This window comes from Botrytis fragariae, assembly GCF_013461495.1.
Source record: "Botrytis fragariae strain BVB16 chromosome Unknown tig00000006, whole genome shotgun sequence".
In the NCBI taxonomy this organism is placed as follows: Eukaryota; Fungi; Ascomycota; class Leotiomycetes; order Helotiales; family Sclerotiniaceae; genus Botrytis; species Botrytis fragariae.
In genome coordinates this window covers 3,347,146-3,374,927 of record NW_023500988.1, presented here as the reverse complement: position 1 = coordinate 3,374,927, position 27,782 = coordinate 3,347,146, and the positions used below count along the sequence as shown (strand labels likewise).

The window sequence follows — 27,782 nt, the reverse complement described above, 5'->3', positions numbered from 1 at the left end:
TCCCACACTCAAACCTTGAAAACTCCACGCATCTTTTAGCCAGCCAGTGACGTCTGTTGTGGGTCTATTGAATTCTCTTTTCATACCCCTACAAGAACGAACTAGTCACGCAAATGCCGTTGGCTTATGGTCGAAGAGTAAGATTCTTCATTTGATTCTGACAATATTATCCAATCATATGAATCTAAATCTTCTCTTACTTGACGATTCAGTCACCGCTTTCTTATATGGGTCTTGCCTACTCATGATTTCAATGCAGATCTCAAGCCCAATGCTTGGGTACTCCACATGAAAACATTCAACTCTCACAGCATCGTGATCCTACAACCAACGAGCCTTGAAATTCCCTGTAAAAATGCTCTGCAACACTGACACCTTCCCTGCAGGCGGTTACTTCAATGACTAGGTCGCAGCTTTTATGCGGGTTTCCTAAAACTGTCGTTCCGACGTTGGAAGATTAAGCATGTGTAAATGTGGACTCTACTCTCCTTCATTCACAGATAGCGGACCCACCAAGTATGTAAGACAAAGGATGGGGATAGATCAACAAGTATATAGCAAGAGATCTTCCCCCTCGTTCCAGTTTTCTATTACTTTCATCCCATATCTCCTGCCTCTATTTCTCCAGACCTCCACAAGTTGATTTCAGTAGCGCAACAGCGTTGTGCTTGACAAAATTTGATAGTCGCTGGCAGAGCCAGACGTTCTCGAAATCTTGAAGATTTCCTCCCTCAGATACACCATACACAATAGGCAACATGGTCTCTCCTGAGATATCGCCAACGCAAAAGACCTTTGCTGGTCTTCACGGCCGAAAGTTGGGTCTTTTAGTCTCCACGATTGCCACAACTGGATTCTTGTTGTTTGGATATGATCAAGGTGTTATGTCAGGAATCATCGCCGCAGACCCTTTCAACAACTACTTCCCTGAGACCAAAGATAACAGCGTTTACCAAGGTTTCGTTACGGCTATCTACGAAATTGGATGTTTACTTGGTGCTATTTTTATTTTGTGGTATGGCGACTCGACTGGTAGAAGAAGAGCTGTAAGTTTTACCCCATATCCCCGCATCCCCGGACTGCTCCGATAAGATAAGAAACTCTGACTGAAATTTTGACAGATGATGCTCGGTGGAGTTATCATGATTATTGGAGTTATTATTCAAATTACTGCTATCAAAGGCTCCAACGCAACTGCTCAATTCATTATTGGTAGAACGATCACTGGTATCGGAAATGGAATCAACACATCCACTATTCCCACTTATCAAGCAGAATGTAGTCGTTCTACCAACCGTGGATTACTCATCTGTATTGAAGGAGGAGTTATCGCTTTCGGTACTATGATTGCTTACTGGATCGATTACGGTGCTTCTTATGGACCAGATGACCTTACCTGGAGATTTCCAATTGCTTTCCAGGTCTTCTTCGGTGTCATCCTCATTGTCGGAACTTACTTCCTCCCAGAGTCTCCAAGATGGCTCTTAGCTAAAGAGCGCCACGAAGAGGGACTCGATGTTATTGCCGCTCTCTCTGGTCTTGAGCATAACGATCCCCAAGTCCAATTGGAAAAGACTATTATCATGGACAGTATCATGGCATCCGGAGCCGCTACTAAAACTCCTTTCTCGGCTCTTTTCACCGGAGGTAAAACTCAACATTTCCGCCGCATGCTTCTTGGATCATCTTCACAATTCTTCCAGCAACTCGGTGGATGTAATGCAGTTATCTACTATTTCCCAATTCTCTTCGAAACCTCCATCGGTACCTCGAAGAACTTGGCTCTTCTCCTTGGAGGTGTCAACATGATTGTTTACTCTATTTTCGCAACTGTGTCTTGGTTCATTATTGAGAAGGCTGGTCGTCGCAAGTTGTTCATTATTGGTACTATTGGACAATGTCTTTCCATGGTCCTCGTCTTCGCTTGTCTTATCCCACAAGATGGAAAAGGAGCAAGTGCCAAGGGCGCTGGAGTTGGTCTCTTCACCTATATTGCTTTCTTCGGAGCCACCTGGTTGCCACTACCATGGCTGTACCCAGCTGAAATTAACCCCCTCCGCACTCGTGCTAGAGCTAACGCCGTCTCAACTTGTTCCAACTGGCTTTTCAATTTCACCATTGTTATGGTCACACCTATCATGATTGCCAATATTTCTTGGGGTACATACCTCTTCTTCGCCGTTGTCAACGCTTGTTTCATCCCAGTTATCTATTTCTTCTACCCAGAAACCAAGCGCAGATCTCTCGAGGAAATCGATATCATTTTTGCGAAGGGATTCGTCGAAAACATCTCATACGTCAAGGCTTCTCAAGATTTGCCATACTTATCCCCAGCTGAGGTCGAGCAGATGGCAAGACACTATGGCTTTGAAACCGCAGATGTCGAGAGCAGAAGTACGAGTGATGTCGAGAAAGAGAAGCCACAGTGGGAGGGAAGAGAAAGACAGAGCCGCAGCGACGGAGATAATGTCGCAGCCGTTCCTCAAGCTCATCACCGTGGCAACGCCGCTCATGATGGATTTAGAAATGATTAATTGATGAACTTTCATTGATTTTTTGCACGAGGCGAGAGGTAGTAATGGACGCGATTGGGAATTGGATATCATGACTCATGGATGCTTGGTTGTCATTCATGGTATTATACCCTTGGCGTTCTTTTTTTCTTAGGTACATGGCCAGGATAATAATGTTTCTTATCCTGGATGAGTTGAAAGTTATGATTTACTGAAGAGGAGGGAAGATACATCTTTATTTATCTTGATCGGTGAAAGATCATGGCATTCCTAGATAAGATGAATAAATGGCGGAGGACAGGTTGAAGATGATACCCAGGATGCAAAAGTAATTAGTTTATTGAATAGAATTACTTCATTTCAACTTTTCTTTTTTTTGTGATGTGCAATGCTTATGAACATTATCCTCTTGTTTACAATAACTCCAGTAGACAGTCTACTACCACATATTTTATGGGTCGCATTTCCACACTGACACGGAGCTAGGATAAGATTTATATGTTTAAGAGGTCCAAAGCAGTTTAGTTTAGTATTGTGAGTTATTTTTTCCGTATTCCTGTCTTTGTTGAAAATGTCTGCAATTAACGATCATGCTCTGAGTGTTTATAAGAAGCTCTACAGGTAAGTCCCTAACTGACCTTGACGTATTGAAGCTGACAAGGAGGACTGGGTGTTTCGATTGATCGCTTCCTTGTGACTCAGTTTTCGCGCACAAAAATCGTCAATGAATCTTTAGAAGTAACGCAAGTTGCTCATTTCGGGAGTAACCTGCATAGGTGCACAGTTCACGTGAGGGGTGGTACGACTCTATGAATTGGGCCCTCCGATTGGAACTTTACTTTGTGGGTAGAGTTCATTGCAGGAATATCACCACAAAACTCGCAGGGAATTCTGGGGGGAAGTCTACATCGTCTAGGCACAAGAAAAACGTGTGGGTATCTTATCGTCAACAATATTCGAAACAAGACTTGAGGAACAGAACAAAAAATGCCAATATATACAAATATATACAAATGTTTTCCTTTTATATCAAGCTCCAAAGCATTACTTTGATAGTATTTTCTGTCGTCGAATTGCCAAGGGCCAAGTTTTCAAACACGTTTTGCCAACGGAAGCCAATTTTTTCCAAGGCGGGTGGATCTCGCACGACCCTGAGCCTATGCTCGGCTAAAGGTGCTGATGCTGAAGACCCTGCAACTTAGGAACCTCAATTTCTCAACTTCATTCAAGCAATGCATTCAATCATTAGAAAGAGCTCGCCATACATCTCAAGATGGTGAAATCAATTCAGGTATGTCACAAAATTGTTCGTCTGACATATTTGGTGTTGTCACATCTTCAAGAGACCGTCGTTTACTGCGGTATTTTCCATATTCACGATTGAGGTTCCATCATAGTCCTCCCGCTTTTATCTTCATCTGCTGTACAAGCATCAATCTATTTGACAAGTCACATCTTCCGCCACTAAATCACCAAAACTTCCCAAACAGGAATGTCGATATCTGGCACCCTGGAAAAAGATCTCTGCTACGAAAAGCTTATCATTCGCTGCCAAGCCCATCACCAACTGCCTCTTTGGGGAATTTAAAGATTCGAATACAACATTTGGCTTGCATGTTATGCATATATCCGTTGGATCTCCTGCCTAGGTTCGGGACTTAGTAATTTATGCGATGTTAACCGTCGTATACAGGGTAGATGCGTTGGTCTTATCAACGGCAATTGGAGTACCTTGTGAGATTACCTTCCGTGATCGTTCAGGTTTCTTCAACTTTACCCTTTAGTGCCGGCGGGGATTTAAGCTTTTGAGAGTTTCCTCGTACCTGAAATTATAGACCTACTTTATTTGGAATGATCTCCGAGCGTGCATCTCGATTTTACAGTCGTAGAGCGCATAATAGCGTTGGGCATTGAGATGAGGGGGCGTGAAGTGATGGGAATCAAGGTATAAGTTCAAGATGAATCGCCAAGATTAAGAATTGTAGTTGTTAAACCATCTCCAATTCAATTATTCGACTACTATTACAATGCGTTTCCCTTCGCTTTCCCTAGTCGCTTGTTTTCTTCCGGCTGTTCTAGCTGCCCCTACCACTGAAGGGAAGAAAGACAAACGATCGTTTGAGCTTCGTGATGGAGTCAATCATACTGTTTTCTATCATGCCGCCACTGATTCCACACTTGCATTTGTCACAAACTCTGGTATTTGCGAGACCACGCCAGGTGTGAACCAGTATTCCGGATATTTGACTGTCGGAACTGTGAGTGTAACACATTCTTTAGAAAATGATTCCATGTTGACATCTGTATCAGGGTATGAATATGTGGTTCTGGTTCTTCGAAAGTCGAAACAGTCCAACCACTGCACCACTAGCGACATGGTTTAACGGAGGTACAGGCAATGTCCTTCATGTTAAGCTAAATTTTACTAACAAAGAAATAGGCCCTGGATGTTCTTCTATGATTGGGTTGTTCCAAGAGAATGGTCCATGTCAATTCTACAACGGAGCATCAACTCCATCCCTCAACCCATACAGTTTCAACGAATTCGCAAACATGATCTATATCGATCAACCGATTGGTGTAGGCTTCTCCTACGGTACAGACTCTGTGACTTCCACTGTTACTGCTGCTCCATACGTCTGGACACTTCTCCAAGCTTTCTATGCCTCCTTCCCCGCCTACGAGAATCGCGACTTTGGTATCTTCACAGAATCCTATGGTGGTCATTATGGACCAGAATTTGCATACTATCTTGAACAACAAAATGCCAAGATTGCGGCTGGCACTATTGCTGGTGAAAAAATTGATCTCATTGCTTTAGGTATCAACAACGGATGGTATGATCCTATCATCTCCTATAAGGCATACGTCGACTACTCCTACAATAACACATACAAATCACTCATCACCGCTGCTCAACACACATCCTATCTCAATACATATACCAAGTCATGTCTTCCTCTTTTGGAAGAATGTACATCGACCACTGGTACCAACTCAGCTTGTGTAAATGCTGATGATGCTTGTTATGACGACATCGAGGGGCCACTTTCAAATGGAAACTTTGATGTTTATGATATTCGAGAACCATCAAATGATCCATATCCACCAGAGACTTATGTTACATATTTGCAAAGCGCAGCAGTTGTGAAGGCCATTGGTGCCAAGTCTACCTATGCTGAGTGTCCAGATGCTCCTTATGAGAAATTTGCTGCTACTGGAGATGGTCAGTTACCCTTCATCATTAATGTCTTTCGCATAACTAATGAACATTAAAAAAACAGATTCAAGGTCTTTCCTGCCAACTCTCTCTACAGTTGTTCAATCCGGTATTCAAGTCCTCATCTGGGCTGGTGACGCTGATTGGATTTGCAACTGGTTTGGTGGTCTCGCAACCGCCAATGCTATCACCTACGCTAGCTCCGCCGCTTTCAACGCTGCTGCCGTTGCAAACTATAATGTAAATGGTGTTACTGGAGGAACCTTTAAGACTGTTGGTAATTTGAGTTGGTTAAGAGTCTTTGGGGCTGGTCATGAGGTTCCTTATTATACACCTGCTTTGGCGTTGCAAGCTTTTAAGCAGACTATGAGCAAGAAGCCTCTTTCCTCTACTTAAAATGGTTAATCGGGAGACCATCCAAATATTTAAGTAGAATCAACCATGCTGGGTAGTGGAAGAAAACGCAGATTCAGGAATACAAATTCACACGCTGCTAATTCGAGCAAAATTGATTACAAGATCTTTCATAGCATTTCAACTTCGAATACATGCTTGCAGTCTCCTTGATTGATAGTCTCTGATAGCCTGAATACTGCACTAATCATTGTTACGTCAGACTAGCTGATGCATTACCCAGTTCACTTTTGGCTGTGGGATATGTTATTGTAGACACTTCCATTGTACATCACGCACACTTTCCATCTCTAGAGAGATTGCAATATACATTCGGTCGATTGGTCAGAAATCCTCGGACTCGATTGGTGCACGTGTTCATTGTCATACAAGGCTGAAGAATTCTTACATCTTGTAATGAAATTTTCACAATCCCGGAAGGTTTGATGTTTCAATAATGGCTATGCTTCACTCAAACTAATTTGATTTCCCTTGCTCGAAGAGCTGCTCAAGTAGTCCACATCTATTTGCCCGATTTCTTCATCCAAATCAAAATGCCCTATTCCTCCTGCGCTGCGTGCCAACTAGGCCACTCGAATTCTCTTGTTTTTTATCATATGTACATAGACTTCAGCTTATCATCCCAGAATAAAAACTACAATCTTTGCGAAAGATGTCAAATCATCCACGATGGAGTTCTACAGCATGTCCGCCGAGATAGGCCTGTGATGAAAGAGGAAATAGTCAGGGCGATCATTTCGGGCAATAGTATCCAGATCTTATGTAGTAAATCGTCGTTGTCAAATGGTGGATGTCAAGAGTTGGAAATTTATGAACTACCTGGTAATACATTATGGTGGAAACAGATTAAAGCTAGATAAACGCTGATCAGTCAATAAAGATTACGATCCACGCAAATCTAGAAGTACTCCACTACATTCTTTCAAAATTTCACCACACATCGTTCCAAATCTCGAGTTGGAAAGTGCTCTAGGCATTATAAGCCCATGGTTATCAGGATGCCGTGCAAGCCATAGAGAAGAGTGTGCCGATGCATCAGAATTATCAATTCCAGATCGCCTTCTTGATGTAAAACAGTGTGTTTCAAAGAACCAAATCCTGCTAGTGGAATCAAGAACAATTGACCAAGCTCGTCCGATAGAGTACACCACATTGAGCCACTGTTGGGGATCGGCTCAATTTATCAAAACAAACTTGGACAATTACAGTGCGCACGCCAATGGCATTGATTTGTCGACACTCCCTCGAACATTTCGGGATGTGGTACTACTCACGCACAGACTGAACATACAATACATATGGATTGATTCCATCTGTATTATACAGGATGATGTTGCTGATTGGGAACGTCAATCAGCTTTAATGGCCGACATATATTCTGGCTCGCTTTTAAATATAGCGGCTGCGCATGGCCGAGACAGTCAGACTGGACTATTCAACACCCGGTTCGCGCAGCTACATGCAGAGTATCCTGGAAGCCGAGTGCAAAAAACCATACCACCGTTCGAAGAGCTTAAGATTCTTGATAAGACAGGGCTGGCACATAGACTAGAAGGCAGCGGACCATTCTTTATTCGACCAAGTTTAAGCACAACTCATGATAGACATTCTCTCTTCCATGGGAGTGGGAAATCTATGGCACCCCTCAATACGCGAGGATGGGTGTACCAAGAGCGCATTTTATCCCCCAGAACTATAAGCTTCTATGCGACAGAGCTAATATGGGAATGTAGAATGGAAAGATGGTGCGAATGCACCAGAATATCAGAACTTCCCAAACGCGATCCAGCAATGATAATCACTAGAGATGGCGCGAGGATACGTTCGCTGCTATGTAGAGGCAATGAACAACAGCTCAATAAAATCCTTGACGACTGGTATTCGAATATCGAAAACTATGCCGTTCTTCAGTTAACGAAGGAAGAAGATCGACTTCCCGCGCTCTCCGGGATTGCAAGCCGCACTTACGAGGCTCTGAATCAATTATCAAAGTCAATTTCATCACAGGGATCAGAGGATCTGCAGGGTCCTCAGTATGTCGCCGGATTGTGGAAGATTCATAACTCTGACGGCTCTTTGTCTTCAAGGGGATTTCTTTGGTATTTTTTCAGAGGCACTCGTTCGTTGAAAAGATCAAAAAGATTTGTGGCACCAACATGGTCATGGGCGTCGGTCGTATGTCAGAATACTGATAATGGTCGGGCCATGAATACCTTCTATACCTCAAATCAATGTGCTGACAATTTCTTTATTATTGAGGATGTCAGTTGTGTGGTGGAAGGTGTCAATCCGTATGGAGCAGTATCATCTGGTAAACTCAGAGTCGGTGGGAAGTTGATGCTAGCTGGAGACGTCCGAGACTTTTATACCGAAGACCATATTTTGAAATCGAATTTAGGAGAAGCAGTTTCAAATCATTCCACAAAACAATACTACGAGGAAGGGGATCTAGACGTTGATGGTTGGCAGCCAGAATACGGTCATGGAGAGACATACATGTTACAGGTATCACATCAAAAGCAAACTGGTTGGGAACCGCGAGGGATAGCGCTCATATTGCAGCGAGTCAAAGAAAATAACATCTCCATTGGCGGCGATAGTAAGTTCAGACGGATTGGACTCACTCAACTTCACAGCGGGCTAGATCCATTTGAATCAGTCAAGGAAACTACTTCAATAACGATCATATGAGCTAAGAAGAGCTTCATGTTCATTAAATTGTCTATACAGCTTACTTTTTATTGTGTGGACAAATTGTTGCTTTCTATTTTCGTGTTCCCCTCAAACGTGAATACCACCAGATAATTCAACTGAAGCCAGTCGGATTAAAAGATGCTTGCTGTTTGTGATTCCCAATACAGACTTTTACAAGTTAGTGAGCGACTGCATAGCGCCAAAGAACCACTTCTGTTTTGTAGAGTAGCTAGCTTATGGAACTGTTCGCACTTCTCCGATATGGAGCAACACTCTTCTATCCATCTCGAGACCCTCGGCTCCTTTTTCCCATGAGTTTCCTCTCCACATCGCGCTCCAAAACTCCAAGGGATGCCAATCGCAAAGACACAAAAAGGAAGCTGGAGACCAAAAGATGTTTTAAAATTTCAACCCTCAGGTGACAAAGTGATCAAAACTTTAATGACCAGACTGGGGCACGATCCCAGGACCTTGTCCGTATTTTAACAACTGTTGATTGTTAAGGACACGTGATAACCAACTACACCATCCGGCCTTGAATTTATAAAAGGACGAACGATTATATGGTTATATCAAGATATTTTAACTGTGTGAAGAGAAAAATCAAAAAAGAGAATTTTGATCGAGTGGGGGCATCAAAGCAGGGATTTAAGGCCATTGATCTTGATAGTGGGGGACTGGGTACGGAGGGGCTTGTGATTAGTGTAATGGAGCAACAACAAAAATTGCAAAATAAATAAAGATTAAGGTTGGCCTCAACTCGCAGAATGCGGCTTCTGTGGATCGAACACAGTGCCTCCAGATTAATGGGCTGAAGTGGACTTCAGTCTGGCGCTCTCCCAAGTGAGCTAAAGCCGCTTGAGTTCTTGTGTTGTATAGAAACAAAGGAGCAGTTTCAGAGAATATGAATCAATTTGAAAATGCAAGTGTGGTCAATCATCTGACCTTTATGTTCATCTGTCAGCTCAGTCTTGTCTTGTTCCTTTGAGATTAGACAAACTAATAAACCAGAATGTAATACTCGAAATTGATGTTAGCGTCCAGAACTTTTGGGCTGATATCTTCATACTATTTATTGTCTTTGATCTTTCTGATCTAATTACACAAGATTATACATATAATTATCCCCGTCGAGCTTTCTCGGGATAAGCAAAGGCTCTGACGCCAAGGTGGCAAATAGATGGAAATTAAAGCCTGTAGAACCGCGTATGCATCTGACTACAGACATCAGTTATCGAGCTTTCAACCAAGACATCGATTTTCAGATCTTCGTAGTGGACATGCTAACTTTAATATTCTCAACAACAGCAACAAGAGTGATGACAGTGACAAAGCCATAGTACGCTTGCAGCAAGCTTCACGCTCGATGGCCAGTCTCTGATTCATCAAGAGCAATGCATACCATCTTCTTAGATGCTGTAGCTATTGCGTTTCTTGAATATAGCTATTTTTCCTGTTATTCTTTCCAACAAATACAACAAGGGCTTGTGGTTTAGTGGTATAATGTTCCCTTAGCATGGGAGAGGTCCGGCGTTCGATTCGCCGCTAGTCCAAGATTAATCATCTACTTGAGATATCTTTTTGTTGATTGGAAGTCGAGGAGGTTGACTTCTTTTTCGATGTTCCAAGAGAACCGTTTGTGCGAGTGGAGTAAGGAAGTGGCTTGCCTAAGCGAAGTCTGTGGGTCAGGGCTTGTAGTGGATCTAATTTGATCTTGGTGGGGTGAACAGATTTTTCTCTCCTCGGGGTGGGGTTGTGATCGAGTCGGATGTGGATCAAGCTACTTTCCCCAGAACAAACCGTTTGTCGGCGAAAGCCAACCTTTATGGTTGGTTATATGAGGTCGTAAGCAATGAGCATCGATTTCGGCGGGCTCCGGTTTGTGAGGTGCTGTATTCTCGAACCCAGGCGGTATTGGTACCTCGAGAGGCAATCTCAAATAGCCTCCTCCAACTTTTCAAGACTCTTCTCACGAAACTCAGCAGAATGAGACGTATTATCTTTGAATCTGATAATTGATGCCTATCATTGGACTTTTGTGGTTGTCTGCTAGCTTCAACCAGAATTACTACCTTCCACGATGAACAGATTCTGGTTTCCATGTGAAATTCATGAGTGACTTCCGACCACAATGTATATACCCCGGAAAGCCCCAACTCAACTTACTTCAGGCAAGTGTTGAACTATTACTGAACTTTAAGATATATATACTGAAATATAGCAATAATCAAGAGAGTCTGAGAGTTCTGACTGAAACCAACCACTTTGTTGCATATCAGAGAATCGTAAAGTTCTTCCAATTTGAACGAATTCGGTACTACAGATCTAAGAAACACGAGTATGATACATTCCAAATCTCATGTGACAATCGCTACTGGCAATTTGCACACTCCTGTTCATAGAAGCACAACGTTTTTTGTTCTTTATAACCTTAATCGAGATATGAGAGCACAAAAACGAAGTCCCTCCGCCCCCTCTTACCTGTGATAGTGTCCTTCGCTAGTGAGCACTACTCGTGTATATTTCGAAGTGAACTATCCTACAGGATTTCATCCTCCAAGAAGCATAATTCAAAGCTAGTCCTCCAGGGACCGATACTAGAATAGAAATTTGATATCCAAATTTGCTGACCTCTTATCTGGAGAATGTTCAAAATGTTCATCAACCAGCATTGCCACCGATATTGGCAGTTGACCCAGTGAATCTCATGTAGAAACAAATGATTCTGGTTCATCTTATAAGGCCCCGAAACTTCCTCTCTGCTTCTGAATAAACAAGTAAAGAAAAGAATCCTACATCACTATGCTGTAGTGAGGTGGAGTTCACACTATTGAAAATTCTGCAGCACTAAATGGAACTATTGAATTTCAGAAGTGCAACAAAACAAACAAAACCGGAAAGAACGAAAGCCATTGGTTACTCGCAGACAGCAATCGACCTTAGCAAGTAGAAGGCAATAACAGTTTCGGCTTGCATCGCAATGACAGTTGACTAAACCGCAATAATGCGGTACAACTTTGGTGTGTACACTATTTCGAGAGTTTTCCCATAATGGAAACCGTGGTATTGTGTACAAGAGTTGCATGATTCAAGAAGACTCTAGATGGAACTTTTCTGAGATGAGAATACTATTATGCCCAGGTCTCCTCTATGAGGAACTCACTGTTCAGAATCAAAGTACGGAAATATTATATATCATTGTTCACGGCGGATTGGAATTGCTCAGTTGGAACTTGAGTCGATGAAACGAAGTGGGGTAATTCCGAATCCGGTACGATGGTGCGTTTGCAAGGATATCGAAAGCATTGGATGGAGCAATCGCAGTCTTCAATCTTCAGTCTTGACATGTAATCGTCGTACTGTAAAAATCATAGGCAAAAACTGCATGTATAGTTGATTTGAGCCCCAAAAATATAGGTTGTTGTCGGTCATGACACCGTGGAAGATGTTACACGACGTACTTTGCCACTCGTCTCTTTTAGGTTCGGGCTTCCGGACAAAGCGACACAAAGTCCCAATGTACAGACTTCACACACCAAAATTGAGATTCTCTTCGTCTCGACTCTCAAGAAACTTGGAGATGGAACTTTCCCACAAAAGCTTACAGAGTGAGGAGGGCTGGAATGAGAGCAAAAAGGGAGCCAAACCATGAAGGGAAGATATTAGAGTCAAAAATTAGTCAAAAAAACATTGGACTAGCGGCGAATCGAACGCCGGACCTCTCCCATGCTAAGGGAACATTATACCACTAAACCACAAGCCCGTTTTTGGATATCTGACTATCGGTAAAAAAATTTATTTACTCTTAATAATCGCTGCTCCTAAAATCGTTTTTCGTAAACCGTTTTCCGTAAACGAACATATTATATCTTCACTTCCGTATTACGGATTTTTATATATTTTTTTCCTTCCTGACATAATTCAGGATCTGAAAATAGAATTCCGTTATTTTTTGGTAAGATGACGATCAACTACCTTCTATTCTAATCACGTTGGAAATTGGAATTTTCAATATGGTATCCCGTATACTATATTTATTTAAACATGTCCCTTTCCCCCTTTTCGTTTTCGAATTCACAATTTTCATCACACCACAACATCACATTGATTCTTCTCGACGAAATTTCCCTTGATTATTCTTATTCTCTTTCTCAAGTGATATTGTGAAAATGACACAAGCTCTTTCACTCGAGGATCTACTCGCAGATTTCGAAGTTGAGAACTTTGAAAGGGAGCCACTATCATCTGTCCCTCCAACGTTACGCGGCTATAATATGATCTGGAAACTTTGGGAGAAGTAGGTCATAGATACCGATTCCTCCAAGGTCATTTGCTGACATCTGATATCAAGCTACCTTGCACGACTTAATAATGCTAATATGAAACCAACTCTAAGAGTTCTTAAAGGGTTTTTTACTATGCTTGCAAAGGAACGGACAGGCTTGTTAGGCAAACGTCTTTCTGTAAAGACACTGATTCAATATGCAATTCGCTTCAAATCAGTGTATGAGCGAAAGCACAATGAAGAACTTGAATCAATGCCGGAGCTCCGCACTGTAAGTTAAGTCAAATTATATTTCCAGGCCATTATTCTGTTAATATATTTTAGTTCATAAAGACTAGTCTGGCGAAAAGCCTGGGTTTGAGTACTAAAACCCGTCCGAAGCCTATCGCTAGTCTCAACGATTTGCAAGATATACTCGGCTATCTTTGGATGAACGATCCTCTCAACTTTCTATATGAGCGAGCCAGAGTTCAGATTGCTTTATTGATCTTAATACTTGTATACACGGCATCACGCCCGGGTGCCCTTATCGAGTCACATGCTTATTATATGACTGGTCAATCTATGCGGTATAAGGTACGATAAGATGTAATTCCGAAGGAGCCATTAGTAACTGACCTTATCTGAAGGATATAAAATTCTCTTTGCAGCAAAGTCTGGACGGCGGTCGCCCGTTGATGAGTATTTTGTTCACATTTAACCTCAGAAAAAATGAGCGGGATGATGAAGGAGAGGTGTAAGTAAGATTGTCTTTTCGAAGTATATTTTCTGATGTATTCTCTAGTTATAAGCAACAGTTGTTTGAGGATCTAACATCTAGGGATATATGTCCAATCACACTTTTTCTTGCTCTAGCTTTTGCCGATGATGCTTTTGAAACAGTAAAGAGCATTGAGGAGCTATATGATCCCAGCATATGTTCTGCAAAGTACATCGATATACAATTTAAGGAAAGTGCTTTGAACAAACCTCTATTTCGGAGTAATCGATCGATGGAGGCATCTCAGGATGCTGAGTCGTTGACTTATCAAGCGTTCAATCACTCACTAAGGAAAATCGCACAACGTGCAGGCTTCAAGGATATCTTTACATCTTATGTGATAAGACGTACTTCAGCCAATGTTCTGAATCGTGAGTATTCTTTATTTCCCTTTTAATTTATAATTCCCGTTCTGACTTAAAAAGAGCATGTTACTTCAGCGGAAAGGGGTAAAATACTCGGACATTCGAATGATAAAGTTTTCCAAAACAGCTATCTTGCGTCTCATTCCGGTATCGATTTACAAAGTCTAACCGTTGGACAAGAACAACGTACACAGCAGATCAACTTTGCTCGTAGTCTAAACTCAAATCGTGGTACACCACTGGGTCTAATAAGCAAGGAATTCGTTGAGGTTGTTGCCAAGGACCTTGAGATAACTGCTGCGAAAAAGCGGATTGAAGATGTACAACTAGAGGGCCGTGATTTGAAGATAAAAAGTGAAGTCAAGAGATTATGCAACATAAGAAGGGAAGTGGTCTAAAAACATGCACCGGAAATGTATTTTGAATAGATAATGGGAACGAGATTTATGCCATCGTTGGGGGCAAACATAGTTGGTATGCTTTATGGCAAGGAAAACGATTTTCTCCCTAGATCAGACTTGGTAAGAAATCTACAAGAGTTGTGTCAGAGCATGGGGAAAGATGTATCAAATTATCGCTGCCAGAACCCGAGTTGCAAACGCTCTCTATCCCATTTCAATGTCAATGGGAGCTCTTCCGTCACAACGAGAAGGGGTGTCAAAAGCCAACTATGACACACGATCCTATGTTCAGTATGACTGGGGCCTCGTCACCGATGCTGGAAAATTATTATATAAAAAAACGGAATATCGTAATATAATTATCAGAGTTTGACTCCACGAAAACGATTCCCAGATTTACAAGCAGCACTGGCGGCGAAGGTTATCTAGAGAAAGTGAGATTTATAATGTTTTAGTTCAAGTTGAAGTCTTCACAAAAGCTGGTATATAGGTTGAAGAGTTTTAAAACAAAAGGGTACAGTGCTTGCATATATAGTTATTGAAAAATCTATATCTAAGTCGTTACCCCTCAATCATACAAAAGAGGTAAGATCCAACGACCCAGTCTATTTTACCAACCAGTCATGATAGTACTTACCTGGATCTCACGATTCTGAACGTCTAGTTTATATAACACTGCACTGCACAATACACTGATAACAAATCTAACTCTAAGCCCGATTAAAGCGTAATCGAGTTCGACCCCCAGACAGACTACACCTTAATTTTACCACAAAAAAAACAAAAAAACCCCTTGTATTACAGCGTGATACCAGAGGAATAGCGTTAAAGCAACCAGTATAAGCACAAGGGAATTAGCTGTAGTGCACGGCTTGATGCTCCTTCAATTCACTAACGCCATGGAAACGGTGAGAACACTCTTTGGATCTGTAAATATATATGTTTGACATCGGCCCATGATAGCAGTGGGGAATAGAGGGTTTATCTCTAAATAGCTGCACAAACCACGAACGCCAAAGTCGATGGCTGGCTGAAAAGAGTAGTCTTTATCTCTTCTCTCCGATCTTTCATCAAAACTCCTGAACTTGATATTCGTGAACTACGCGCTTGAGCCACTCCAAGCTAATCTTGGAGTCAGTGTATCCAGATTCGGTTTCTACCACAAATTTCATGAATTCAGTCCGAAGGCCGGCCGAAACCCGACGCCATTTTTCTTTAACGCTTGAGCTCTTTGTATTCAATAATCTCCATATCGGGCTGACCCGTGAAGACAGCAGTTCCTCCTATCGGCACTTGATCATTCATGATGAAACATCGCTCCTCTTTTCCAAGGTAGACACAGACTACGCCACAGCCCTCCTTCCTGTTCCATAGAGGAAAAGTTGCTGTCACAGGACTTTGGCCGTTTGTGTATGGCCCCAGTGTCTTTTTGGTTGTAGGAAGTGCATAAGTCTGTTTGAGAGCGTTGTGAGCATTGAGTAAACGCGTTATTTGCAGCAGGGACCATGGGCGGCGTACCTCTGTAGAAAAAGTGACTCCTCCACCAGTAGCAGACACGTTCAGTTCAGAGCCTGTCCAAAGTCGACTTGGTCGAAGTTTAGACACAACGACGGTGATCTGTTCGGTATATTTATTCGTAACCCAAATACAGGGAGGGATTCCATGGCCTGCTCGTAATACTGCACCAAAGAATCCCTGGACAACACATCAACATCAAGTCGACTATTAGAGTTTTATTCGGGCTGAATAGCATACCTTTGCAGCAGTCTCATCAATCTCTGGCCAACTCTTGAGCGTTTTTGGCCACTCCTCGCACTTCTGTGGATCAGGCACCATCTCTCCGGTACAGGTTCGTGGGTGAAGGGTGAAGGGTATTTCTATAACATCGAAGCGAATAAGAGCAACCTGCCGACGAGACTGCCCATAATTCCGCGCTCCTCCGCACGCAATCTGGAATGTCAGATCCTCCAGAGTCGACTTTGGTGTTTCGCCACGTCCAATCATTCCAGGACTTTCCACATGTTGAAGGTTTATGATGTTTTCTGTTACAATGAAAAGGAGAGATTCAGAAATAGCTTCGCAGATAGGAACACTATCTGGCCAGGAGAAAGCCTCGCCTTCAGCTTCACCTTGCCTGTTTTGCCCATAGATATAGGTTGACTGCCCTTCAACCTCAATGCCGCCAGGATTATCCACGTTGATTAGAAAGATCTGACCAGCGACATTGATATCGAAGATGTTAACGTACAAGGTGCGTTTTCCCTTATTGACTAGCCAAATACAAGCCGTTTCGTCCTCGGAGATATGTGACTCTCCACTTGGAAAAATTGCTCGTCGGTTACCTGGTACTACAACTTTAAAATGCAGTTCAAGATCGTGCGAGAGCCTCTCCCCATTGTTTGGTCTTAGGCCCCGAAACAGCTTTGCTCGTGTCAGTTTTTCGGCAGCACCTATAATCTCACCCGTTTGGTCGAAGGGTGAACAGAATATCTCAATACCAATGCCACCTTCGTCGTACAACGAGGCACCGTCTTTTTCGAGTCTCACAGAGGGTATCCTTTCCGTCTCGTCTTGCGTTCCGACTCGTAGAAACTTGGAACTCCCAACAGCTTTCTTCAAATCAATCATCTCTACCGGTATTTTTATTGGTGATGGCCGTAATACTCTTTCGATCAAGATCGCAATACCACGCTCTGGTAATGCTTCGCCATTTCCCGTCTCAATGATATCGCCTATTGAATCGAAGACGTCTACACTCGAAAGCTTTGCTTTTGCAACCCACGGAGCTTTCGATTCGCGGCCGTGCGGAAAAAGGGCGAATATGTCATTCTTAGCAAATCCAGCGACCCTGCCCCCCTTGATCGTGACTACTTTGCCTTTTATAACAAAGCTGAAGACGCCTGGGTCGGTTTCTTCGAGGGTGAAATGAATACGCTTACTCCGACCCTCAGCATCTGGATGTTGCGGACAGTTACTTATTGCAAGGGCATCGCGAACGCGGATCATAGTCGTGTGCCAGGATATGTCTTTCCCGGCCGCTTCCTCTAGTGCTATCCCAAGAGCTCGCGTCAACGCACCCTGCCATCTACCTTCTTGATCCTTATGTTCCCAAGCCGTTTCGCCCTGCGTACCTGCGACGATTCGGACCGTGAAAGGGTTGCCATTAGGGTGGCCATCGCCATCACCCTCAAGTCGAAAATTGTGTTGCAACTTGCCCTCAATCTCATCGACATCGTCGCGATACTGGATTTCTGTAAGAAACTTTGGCGACGAGTGAGAACCAAGCTTTGGATTTCGAGCCATCCGGCCGGAATGACAGCAGTCGAGAATTACCGTAACATTGTGTGTCTTCGTCGTAACCCGCCAAAGCAAGTGCGAAATCTCGATATCAAAGATGCCTCTGAAGTCTTTGGCATTGCTTTTGTCATAGTCCATCGGGACGATGAACTGCAACGATTTTGACTGGATGCCGTTGTCACTTACAGGGCTGTGTGGCTTGGCCAAAGCACCGTGCCCTGAGTAATAAAATACGATAGCGTCATCTGGCATCGTGCGGTCGATCAATTCCCTCCACTTCTCCAAAATATTATCCCGAGTCGCTTCAGCTGCGACACATTTTGTGATATCATTAAAATCATTGATTTGTAGAGCTTTTGTCATGGTTTCAACATCATGCTCCGGTCCTTGAAGGCCGCCAAACGGGCTCGCAATGAGCAAAGCTCGCTTTGTTAGAGGCATGTGAAAGACCGGTAGAGAAAGTAGGGATTGAAGTCTGCGGGAGTGTTGACTGAACAGAAAGATGAATCTGTCAAATAACAAAGGCAAAACAATAGACAGCAATATTGTAACGGGATGCCCTTCAATCGATGACAGACACAGCGCGCCGAGTATTGTTTAGAGCAGCCAGCTAATCAACACCTGCAGGGAAGCTGCAGAAGTGGAGTTAGAATCTGCAGAGCCTGGTTGTATCGTTTCCGGCTATGCGCCACGGAGTGTATCTCAAGACAGGTGAAGAACGTCGTATAACTGCCGTAATATGGAGGCGCGTGGTTAGATAAGGCAAGCCTTCGAGAACAGTTGAAAGTCATGACAGTTCATCACTACCCTATTCGATACATACGAAAACTAGAGACACCCCGCCGTTAATGAAAGATGCACGATGTAACGATCTGAATCTATAGGCGTATAGCAGTGTTAGCTCTATCAAGGGTGGTAAATATAGTAGGTCTTGTTCCGTGGCTGGACAAGGGCCAGGAGCCTTGTAGGAGCTAACAATATTATGCGCCTGTACCTCTGTAAGTTATGGGTCACCGCTTTTATTCTGCCACCAAAGACCATTTTACCCACCAAAAACAAACACGGGAAGGCAGTAAGATCCACAACTTGTGATCTGCACTTCCGTAGCCACACCCCCACTTTGTCTCAACCTCCGTATAGCCTGCACCCCCGTACAGCCGAGAAGACCGATATGCATGTATACTTGGTGCTTTCACTTTTACAAAGCAGTACATTCTACCTCACAAGCCCAATGAAAACACAAACCTGATTGGCTAATTCTCAAGTTATGCTACACGATATCAAAACAGGGGGTACAATTATTTATCCTTACGGAGGACGCGATCAAAAGTCACAAGATTATAGAGGACATAGCCTGTAATGCCCTGTAAGCTGTGAGCGCCTTATAATTTGTAGATTTTGATATGTATCCTATTGTGGGATTGATATTCTTCAGGGACTTGATTCGATAGCTGAGACGATTATTACAGGCTATCAATCCCTAACTACCCTACAGCTTTGTAACTTTTGACCGCATCCTCTGTACCACCAAGTATTACTCACTGGTCGCTCGGCTAAGACTTTACCCAACAGCAGAGTGAATGGGTGTGATCCTGACCAAAAGATTAACCTATCATTCCCGGTCGCATGTGAAGATGAAGAGGGCGACAATAAATACATATATATGTATAAAGAGCCCAACTTAGTAGGTGTGGGGGAGGGGAACCCTGCTAAGCTCGGGATCAATCTTTTAGGCTATAATGTCTAAATTTCCATCGGCCGTAAGCACTGGAGAATGAGCGGAAGGTCCCAGTGGTAGCTGAGGTACATCCACCCTCGGTGGCGCTTTTCGATAATTGTGGCTTTCAGCTGGGGACGACAAAGCTCTGTAGACCTTGAGAATAGTGCGCCGCTTCTGCTAGCTTTCTCCGGTTCTCGCCGCGATGTTATGCTCCGATGTGATCTCAAAATCTACATATATGTAATCGCGGCTCAGCCAGCTGTAATTAACACTAGCATCGATTTCTATTCAGACCCAATCGCGCATCTGCAGCTTCGCACTACCAATATATAAATTCAAGCTCTTTAAACTCATTAGCAAAACCAAAGACTCGGAAAGCTACTATCGAAATTGCTCGACACAAATAGGTCCCAGGCCACGAGTCTCGATATAAAACTACTAGCACTTATACACAAGCACGATCGTGTAGAGGAGCTCCAATAGTTTCAATTAAAAACTGGACATGGCAATAAGCGGCGACGGTGAGAAATTACCTAAGACTTTGCTTTTATGTAAAGGTTTATAGTTGTTAATTTTGTTCAAGGAGTAGCACAAGACCTCATTAGAGCTATTGAAGTCGCTCAAGAGGCTGTTGATCTTACTCCTCAAGGCTATAGCGATCGACCTGAATGGCTAAACAATCTCGGAGGCTGTCTTTTTGAAAAGTACTCTTTTACAAGTGAGAAGGCTAATCTCGATAGAGCTATTGAAGTTACTCAAGAAGCTGTCGATCTTACTCCTCAAAGCTATAGCGATCGACCTAAATGGCTAAACAATCTTGGAATCTATCTTTCTGAAAAGTACTCTCTTACAAGTGAGAAGGCCAATCTCGATAGAGCTATTGAAGTTACTCAAGAAGCTGTTGATCTTACTCCTCAAAGCCATAGCGATCGACCTGCAATTCTAAGCAATCTCGGAGACTGTCTTTTTGAAAAGTACTCTTTTACAAGTGAGAAGGCCAATCTCGATAGAGCTATTGAAGTTACTCAAGAAGCTGTTGACCTTACTCCTCAAAGCCATAGCGATCGACCTAAATGGCTAAACAACCTTGGAATCTATCTTTCTGAAAAGTACTCTCTTACAAGTGAGAAGGCCAATCTCGATAGAGCTATTGAAGTTACTCAAGAAGCTGTTGATCTTACTCCTCAAGACCATAGTAATCGATCTGCATTTCTAAACAATCTTGGACTTCATTTCTCTAAAAAGTACTTTTTTACAAGCGAGAAAGCCGATCTCGATAGAGCTATTGAAGTTACTCAAGAGGCTATTGATCTTACTCCTCAAGGCTATAGTAATCGACCTAAATGGCTAAACAATCTTGGACTTCATCTCTTTAAAAAGTACTCGCTTACAAGTGAGAAGGCCAATCTCGATAGAGCTATTGAAGTTACTCAAGAAGCTGTTGATCTTACTCCTCAAGGCTATAGCGATCGACCTAAATTGCTGAACAATCTTGGACTTCATCTCTTTAAAAAGTACTCTCTTACAAGTGAAAAGGCCAATCTCGATAGAGCTATTGAAGTTACTCAAGAAGCTATTGATCTTACTCCTCAAAGCCATAGTGATCGACCTATATGGCTAAGCAATCTTGGAATCTATCTTTCTGAAAAGTACTCTTTTACAAGCGAGAAAGCCGATCTCGATAGAGCTATTGAAGTTACTCAAGAAGCTATTGATCTTACTCCTCAAGGCCATAGCGATCGACCTAGACGGCTAAGCAATCTTGGAGGCTGTCTTTCTGAAAAGTACTCTCTTACAAGTGAGAAGGCCGATCTCGATAGAGCTATTGAAGTTACTCAAGAAGCTGTTGATCTTACTCCTCAAGGCTATAGCGATCGACCTAAATGGCTAAACAACCTTGGACTTCATCTCTCTGAAAAGTACTCTCTTACAAGTGAGAAGGCCAATCTCGATAGAGCTATTGAAGTTACTCAAGAAGCTATTGATCTTACTCCTCAAAACCATAGTGATCGACCTATATGGCTAAGCAATCTTGGAGGCTGTCTTTCTGAAAAGTACTTCCTTACAAGCGAGAAAGCCGATCTCGATAGAGCTATTGAAGTTACTCAAGAAGCTGTTGACCTTACTCCTCAAAGCCATAGCGATCGACCTAAATGGCTAAACAACCTTGGACTTCATCTCTCTGAAAAGTACTCTCTTACAAGTGAGAAGGCCGATCTCGATAGAGCTATTAGGGCCTACATTCAAGCGTCAGCTTCGCTTGTGGCAATCGTTACAGAACGACTGAGAGCATACAAGTCTTTATTACAGCTGTTCATAAAAATTGAGAAATGGGAGAAGGCTTTGGAAGCTGGATTTGGCGCTATCGAGCTTCTCCCGGCTTTGGCTCCTCGATCACTTCCAAATTCTGATAAACAGCGCGTCTTGATATCGATTGTTGGCCTGGCCTCCGACGCAGCTGCAGTGGCCGTGCATCTAGGAAAGGTCGTCGAGGCAGTTCAATTACTGGAGCAAGGCCGTGGGGTCCTCATAGGAAACCTTACAGATATACGTTCTGTACCACTAGAGTTACAGCTACAGCACCCTGACCTCGCCGATCAGTTCATACTCCTCCGCGATCGTTTGAATCTCTCAACTCCAAGGGATCAGTTTCTGCTTCCAGGTCTTCAAACATCGCCCATACAGCAGGGAGAAGCCAGACGGCAGGCAAATCAAGAGTTTGATCGCCTGCTGCAAGAAATACGTCGGCAGCCTGACTTCCACGACTTCTTGAAACCACCTAGTCAAATAGAAATCCAAAAAGTAGCGTTGGAAGGCCCTGTCATTTATATCAACGTTAGTCGTTGCCGTTCCGATGCTTTGATTATCGAGAACGACTCCATTCGGTCCTTCCATTTACCTCGACTCGATATTGACTATCTTGGCAGTCAGAGAGAAAAACTCTACATGTCTAAATTCCTTGATCAAATCTTGCTCCAGGAACTTTGGGATAGAGTTACATTCCCAGTCCTCGAAGCGCTGGAACTGCAAAAGAATCAAGTCAAAGTTTTTCGGCAGCGTGTTTGGTGGATACCAACAGGTGTACTCAGTCGCTTTCCTATCCAAGCGGCCGGATACCATCTGGAGGAACCTCCTAAATCGGTACTTGACACGGTTGTATCTTCCTTCGCCTCCTCCCTTAGATCGATCTCACACAGTCGCTCAAACCCCTCTGCGAAGAGTTTGTCAAAGCTGGACCGTCTTGTTCTGGTAGCGATGGAAACCACTCTCGGATTGAGTCCGCTACCATTCGCCAGAAATGAGGCTGAAGAAGTCAAAAAAATCTGTCAAAACGCCAACTTAGCAGTCATCGAACAGCATCGCAAGAAACCCGTGCTTGATGCTCTAGCGTCTTGCAAGATATTTCATTTTGCAGGCCATGGTTTCTCTGATCCAATCGATCCGCTGCAAAGCTGTTTACTTCTTGGAGACCGGGAGGAGGATCGGTTGACCTTAGATAACTTTATAGGAACTAGTGCTCTTGAGCAGCCGCCTTTTCTTGCGTATCTTTCTGCTTGCAACACCAGTCAGGTTGAAAACGAACTCATGATAGACGAGGGTCTCCATCTGGTCAACGCATTTCAGCTGGCTGGGTTTCAACATGTGATTGGGACATTATGGGACGTCGACGATAAGCTTTGTAGCGATGTCGCAAGGATCGTATATGAGCATGTACTAGGGGATGAGATAACGCATGAGTCAGTGAGTCTGGGACTTCACACAGCTATCAAGTGGTGCCGAGATCAGTGGAGGGGTGGTGTGCTTCGTGAGACTGGAGAATCAACATATGCTGCTGACTCTGCTATTACAAGCGGACGGGACTACGGCCCAAAGATTGCAAGGCACACGCGAGGATTTGAATGGGTGCCATACATTCATTTCGGTGGTTAGAGGATAATCCTCTTGCTGTTACCTTCAGACTATCGGCCATCTAGTACATCTTATTACAAGGGAATTATGGTTATGGGATGATCTAATAGTAGCATGTTGTTTATTGAAGCTTGAGTATGGAACTTTCACATTCTCTAGGTCCAAACAAGCTTTAGTATAAGTCATTCATTAGTTACTACACCGTCATCATCTAAAACATAATATTGTTGGTTCTAGAAGCATACATACAGGCGTGTTTGTACAAACGTGATGTTCGATATAATGTATACTTTTTAACATTTTTGGAGATATATTAGTAGCTGAATAACTTTAAAATGACTACAAAATCCATGATTCTATCAACAATGACTGAGAGTCTCTAATTGATCTTCCATTTACTTTCAAGAAATAGATAGAGTCGTTTTGAGTTAACTATTATTCATTCACGATGATTGAATAGCTTGAAGACTGTTGTGTAAAGTTTGATAAGATGCAGTCGCTAATTCTATCAGAAGTGAAAACGCTTATTTTTTTATTGTATGTAGAATAATCACCATAAGAAAGCTATGCTATAGAGTGCTATTAGACGAATAAAAATTGATTTTTACCACTATGAGAATACATCCCGCCGATCAAATCCATCAAATAAAAGTCTACAGTACCTTTCACAATTCTTTAACGGGAGTTACGGTTAGTATTAGTATTATTAGTATCTCGCCGGCCAAAACCGGGGTTATAGATATATTGCTAGCTAGCACTGGGTGTATGAGATGGGTATTGAGATGCGAAATTTTGCGAGGTAGCGTCTTCTGGGGGATTATATTGCGAGGAATTGTATTACGAGGACTTGTATTGCGGAGGATATCTTTGCTAGTGATGAAGCCAACTAGCCGAGGAATTACATGGCGAGGAACCATATTGCAAAGGGGTAGACGGCATAGAATTGTATTACGAGGGAGCCTATGACGAGACAGGAGATGAAAATGAAAAGGAAATATCGTTCTAATCGTCCATGATGGTCTTGCTATTTCTCCCATCTCGGTACCGAAACCTGTGGTAAAGTAACCATCGTGAAATCCAGTTGGGACAGTCGAGAGTTGAACGAGCCAGACCCCAGTAATAAGCCGTTTGATCGATGGCATTCTAAGCAATCAATTTCATGGCCTCGTTTTTTGGCCGTTTTAAAATATCACACTAATCTTAGGGTGGTTTTCCTTTGCAATCCTTTTTCAAGTGTTGTTTTTCAGCAATAAACTATTGGTAAACGACATTCGTTTCTTTTTATAGTCTGATGAGTATTAAACGTTGTGATCAAGTTATAAAGAAAACAAATAAATCTTACTACCATAAGCACATATATTTCAACATCAAGGTTGAGATGTTTCAAAAGATCATCTTTAGTTTTACCCATCGCTAGTGGTCTTATCACCTCTATTTGAATCCTCCATCAGTCTTGAAACAAGATCTTGCTCTGAGCTCAGTTTATATTTCTCTCTCCTCCTATCCATCATGTCCTGGGACTACTTACTTGCTTTGAGTCTACTGGTCCAAGATTTCTTGGGTCTTGCTCATTCGTGATGAGAGGATCCCTATTTCTTGAAGTTTCTGTTTCGATGTTTTGTGTCATTTTCTTTTTCTCCTCTAAACTATATTTGTCACCGAGATTTTCTGGTGATTGGTTTGGAAGGATTTGATTCTCTGGCTCGACTAGGCTTTCATCTTATCCTTGATTATATCAATCGTGTCTTCTGGAGAATGATTAGAGATGCAAGGTTCTCTGCGTTCTTCTTCATGAGATAACCCATGTAGTTCGTCGTTTCCTTCTGGATTCACTGGAACCACTACCGTTTACTAAGATCTGATTCCAATATCAGATCTATTCAATCGTAACCCTTTATCATCCGCACCTCCTTCTTTAGATTTGCACTTTCCCTTTAAATTCATTCTCCCATAATACTCAATAATTCGTAGAGAGTAATCGCGTTCTCGGCGCAGTTTACGCTTCTTGCGATTACTTTCCGAAAGATCGTTCCGGAGGCCTCGAATCTGTAGCTCCATAGATTGCATACGATTATTACATACATTAATGGCTTCACTAAGTCCACGCTTAGTATTAACCGGCTCATTACGCTCGTTATCACTATACGAAGGGTCCTTTATATTCAATATTCCCTTCTTAGTACCCACAAGACTGATAGCGGCATCTCTACCTAAGTATACCCAAATTGACACTGGCATTGAAACAAACATTAAAGTCGAGAAGCTACCGAATCCAGCTTCGACGGTGACAGATTCAGCGATAATAAGCATCATGCGGAGCCAGTCGGCAAACAAATCGGCAGACAAGTCTGGGGCCAAATCCTCTTTCAACGTTACACTCAATATAATCTTGGGAAGTTGTTGCTCAACAGACAGGGGGATTGACTCAGACGACGGATCAGATTCTTGGCTGGAATCAGTCCTTTGCTTTTTTAAAGGCGAAATTGGACCCGCTGAGCCCAGTGATTGCGAAGGACTGAGTGATGATTAAATTGCAGCCCCCCCCCCCCAGCCTCATTGAAAGCTGTATGCTGCATGGTAACCTTGGGTTTTGAGTGAGAACAATGTGTAGCGGAGCTTTCTGCAATTCTCTCCCCTCGGGCATCTAGTTCTGAATTCGACAGAGTATTCTATTGTACAGCATAGCGGCGGTAGATCTCGGATATGAGCTCAACAAACGTAGTTCTATCGTTAGAGCATAGGTATACGAATAGGACCCAACGCCATTTGCAAAATCGTTGAAGCCGCAAGGGGCGATAAACTCTGTGGTTTCGTATCCGACGCCTATGTTTGCAGTCCCTCAGGAACAACAATCGAGTAAAAATAGGACGTCGGATTGTGCTTCTTTTAGTGAGTTTTGGATACTGCCCCATTTTATCATATTACAAGTAGGATCTCGAGGGTTTGAACAACTACACATACAGTTGTTAGTTTTGTATGGAGATAATAGGGTATCCTGCCAAACACGGATCATAGTAGGAACTCAAGACATCTCATTGATTGAAAACCTTGAAAATCTAACACATTACCAATATGTCTAGTAGTCCGAACTGGCAGTCTAGATCTGAAAGCTTTCAATATTTGAAGACCCTTCATTCAGTTGGATGTTTCAAATTATTTAATTGTCCCAGATAATTTGAGTATATATATGTGAACGCAGTGAATGACTTCAATTCAATGGCTATTGTAGTTAAGCCCTAAGCGAATGCGAAAGAGACTAGCTCTTTCCAGTAGGCCTTATATAAGGTCTACTATCCCTTGCAACTAGCTGATTCTTCAGATAGAATACAATTAGACAATTAGGACCTACGCAATCGTGGGTGCTACGTCTTCCGTATCCTTCTCATACAAACAATATAAAATCGAATGAAACAATCAAAAGTTTTTTGTTGCCGGATTGCAGTCTAGACTACTGGGTACACTGCACACTGTGCCCGATGGGAATTTGATATCGACACTGGTCTGTAAAAACATTCCCGTTCACATACCTGGTACAACATGGCTGCCAATTTTGAGCTAGCATGCCGTGCTCACCATGATAAACAAATTTCAGGTCCTCTTTATTGTCATCGCCTAGTTCAATAAAGTCCAAGATCTTCTGATTCAGCTTCTTGTGACTTGCGTTGTTAGGTATCCGCTAGATCTCAACTTCGAACTTGTAAATCGAAGCGAGAACTATGCCTAGTTCGTGGACTTCAATCAAAACATGCAAAGCAGGGTCTTCGCCATCCCATAATAGAAGAAGAACATAGATTCGGGTATATTTAGCTACAATATTTGGGGGTTAGCGAAACATTCACTTAAAATTGGATATCAAGAGGCCAGCATAGTATTCACACAAGTCAGCGAAATGTTCACATAAAGCTAGACAATGAGAAGCCATGAAACATTTACATATATTCGGACATTGAGAAGCACGATATGAGAGAACAGCGCCCTTACCTTGTTGATCGTTCGGGTAGGCTGCATTGGCAGCTTTCTGTAGCTTTTCACCAAAATCCCGGATCGTGATATGGTGATGTAATTGGCTCAGATCACGAGGTTCAAATTGAGTGGCATATAACGCGTCGTCCATATTAGCGTCAGTCATTGTCGCTAGCTGTGCTAAACATTGAAAAGCCGATTCTCAAACTTTTTCTTTTCTCACGTTGAAGCCGAGAAAAAG

General features: G+C 42.7%; 8 protein-coding genes across 8 annotated transcripts; 6 read left to right on the top strand and 2 right to left on the bottom strand.

Moving 5' to 3' along the window:
• Positions 1–758: 758 nt before the first annotated feature.
• Bfra_002180 (putative sugar transporter protein) lies at positions 759–2,534 on the top strand (the record flags this gene model as incomplete). The annotated part of the gene is made up of 2 exons (XM_037332602.1): positions 759–1,046; positions 1,122–2,534. The coding sequence occupies 2 exons, from the start codon at positions 759–761 to the stop codon at positions 2,532–2,534; spliced, it is 1,701 nt and encodes a 566-aa protein (XP_037196756.1).
• A 2,006-nt stretch (positions 2,535–4,540) lies between these two features.
• On the top strand, positions 4,541–6,129 carry Bfra_002179 (putative carboxypeptidase s1 protein; the record flags this gene model as incomplete). Its single annotated transcript, XM_037332601.1, has 4 exons — positions 4,541–4,771; positions 4,824–4,902; positions 4,954–5,739; positions 5,798–6,129. The coding sequence occupies 4 exons, from the start codon at positions 4,541–4,543 to the stop codon at positions 6,127–6,129; spliced, it is 1,428 nt and encodes a 475-aa protein (XP_037196755.1).
• A 551-nt stretch (positions 6,130–6,680) lies between these two features.
• Positions 6,681–8,838, top strand: Bfra_002178 (putative het domain-containing protein; the record flags this gene model as incomplete). Its single annotated transcript, XM_037332600.1, has 2 exons — positions 6,681–6,969; positions 7,028–8,838. 2 exons carry the CDS (start codon positions 6,681–6,683, stop codon positions 8,836–8,838), a joined length of 2,100 nt encoding a protein of 699 aa, XP_037196754.1.
• A 4,172-nt stretch (positions 8,839–13,010) lies between these two features.
• On the top strand, positions 13,011–14,649 carry Bfra_002177 (uncharacterized protein; the record flags this gene model as incomplete). The annotated part of the gene is made up of 6 exons (XM_037332599.1): positions 13,011–13,138; positions 13,193–13,397; positions 13,451–13,702; positions 13,756–13,862; positions 13,911–14,257; positions 14,312–14,649. The coding sequence occupies 6 exons, from the start codon at positions 13,011–13,013 to the stop codon at positions 14,647–14,649; spliced, it is 1,377 nt and encodes a 458-aa protein (XP_037196753.1).
• A 33-nt stretch (positions 14,650–14,682) lies between these two features.
• Positions 14,683–15,025, top strand: Bfra_002176 (uncharacterized protein; the record flags this gene model as incomplete). Its single annotated transcript, XM_037332598.1, is given in 2 exon segments — positions 14,683–14,772; positions 14,789–15,025. 2 exon segments carry the CDS (start codon positions 14,683–14,685, stop codon positions 15,023–15,025), a joined length of 327 nt encoding a protein of 108 aa, XP_037196752.1.
• An 842-nt stretch (positions 15,026–15,867) lies between these two features.
• Positions 15,868–18,390, bottom strand: Bfra_002175ca (putative peptidase caspase catalytic subunit p20 protein; the record flags this gene model as incomplete). The annotated part of the gene is made up of 2 exons (XM_037332597.1): positions 15,868–16,347; positions 16,408–18,390. 2 exons carry the CDS (start codon positions 18,388–18,390, stop codon positions 15,868–15,870), a joined length of 2,463 nt encoding a protein of 820 aa, XP_037196751.1.
• A 1,781-nt stretch (positions 18,391–20,171) lies between these two features.
• Positions 20,172–23,759, top strand: Bfra_002174 (putative tpr domain containing protein; the record flags this gene model as incomplete). Its single annotated transcript, XM_037332596.1, has 3 exons — positions 20,172–20,190; positions 20,253–23,594; positions 23,644–23,759. 3 exons carry the CDS (start codon positions 20,172–20,174, stop codon positions 23,757–23,759), a joined length of 3,477 nt encoding a protein of 1,158 aa, XP_037196750.1.
• A 1,670-nt stretch (positions 23,760–25,429) lies between these two features.
• On the bottom strand, positions 25,430–27,707 carry Bfra_002171 (putative glucose-methanol-choline oxidoreductase protein; the record flags this gene model as incomplete). The annotated part of the gene is made up of 4 exons (XM_037332595.1): positions 25,430–26,093; positions 27,106–27,234; positions 27,274–27,385; positions 27,560–27,707. The coding sequence occupies 4 exons, from the start codon at positions 27,705–27,707 to the stop codon at positions 25,430–25,432; spliced, it is 1,053 nt and encodes a 350-aa protein (XP_037196749.1).
• Positions 27,708–27,782: the final 75 nt, after the last annotated feature.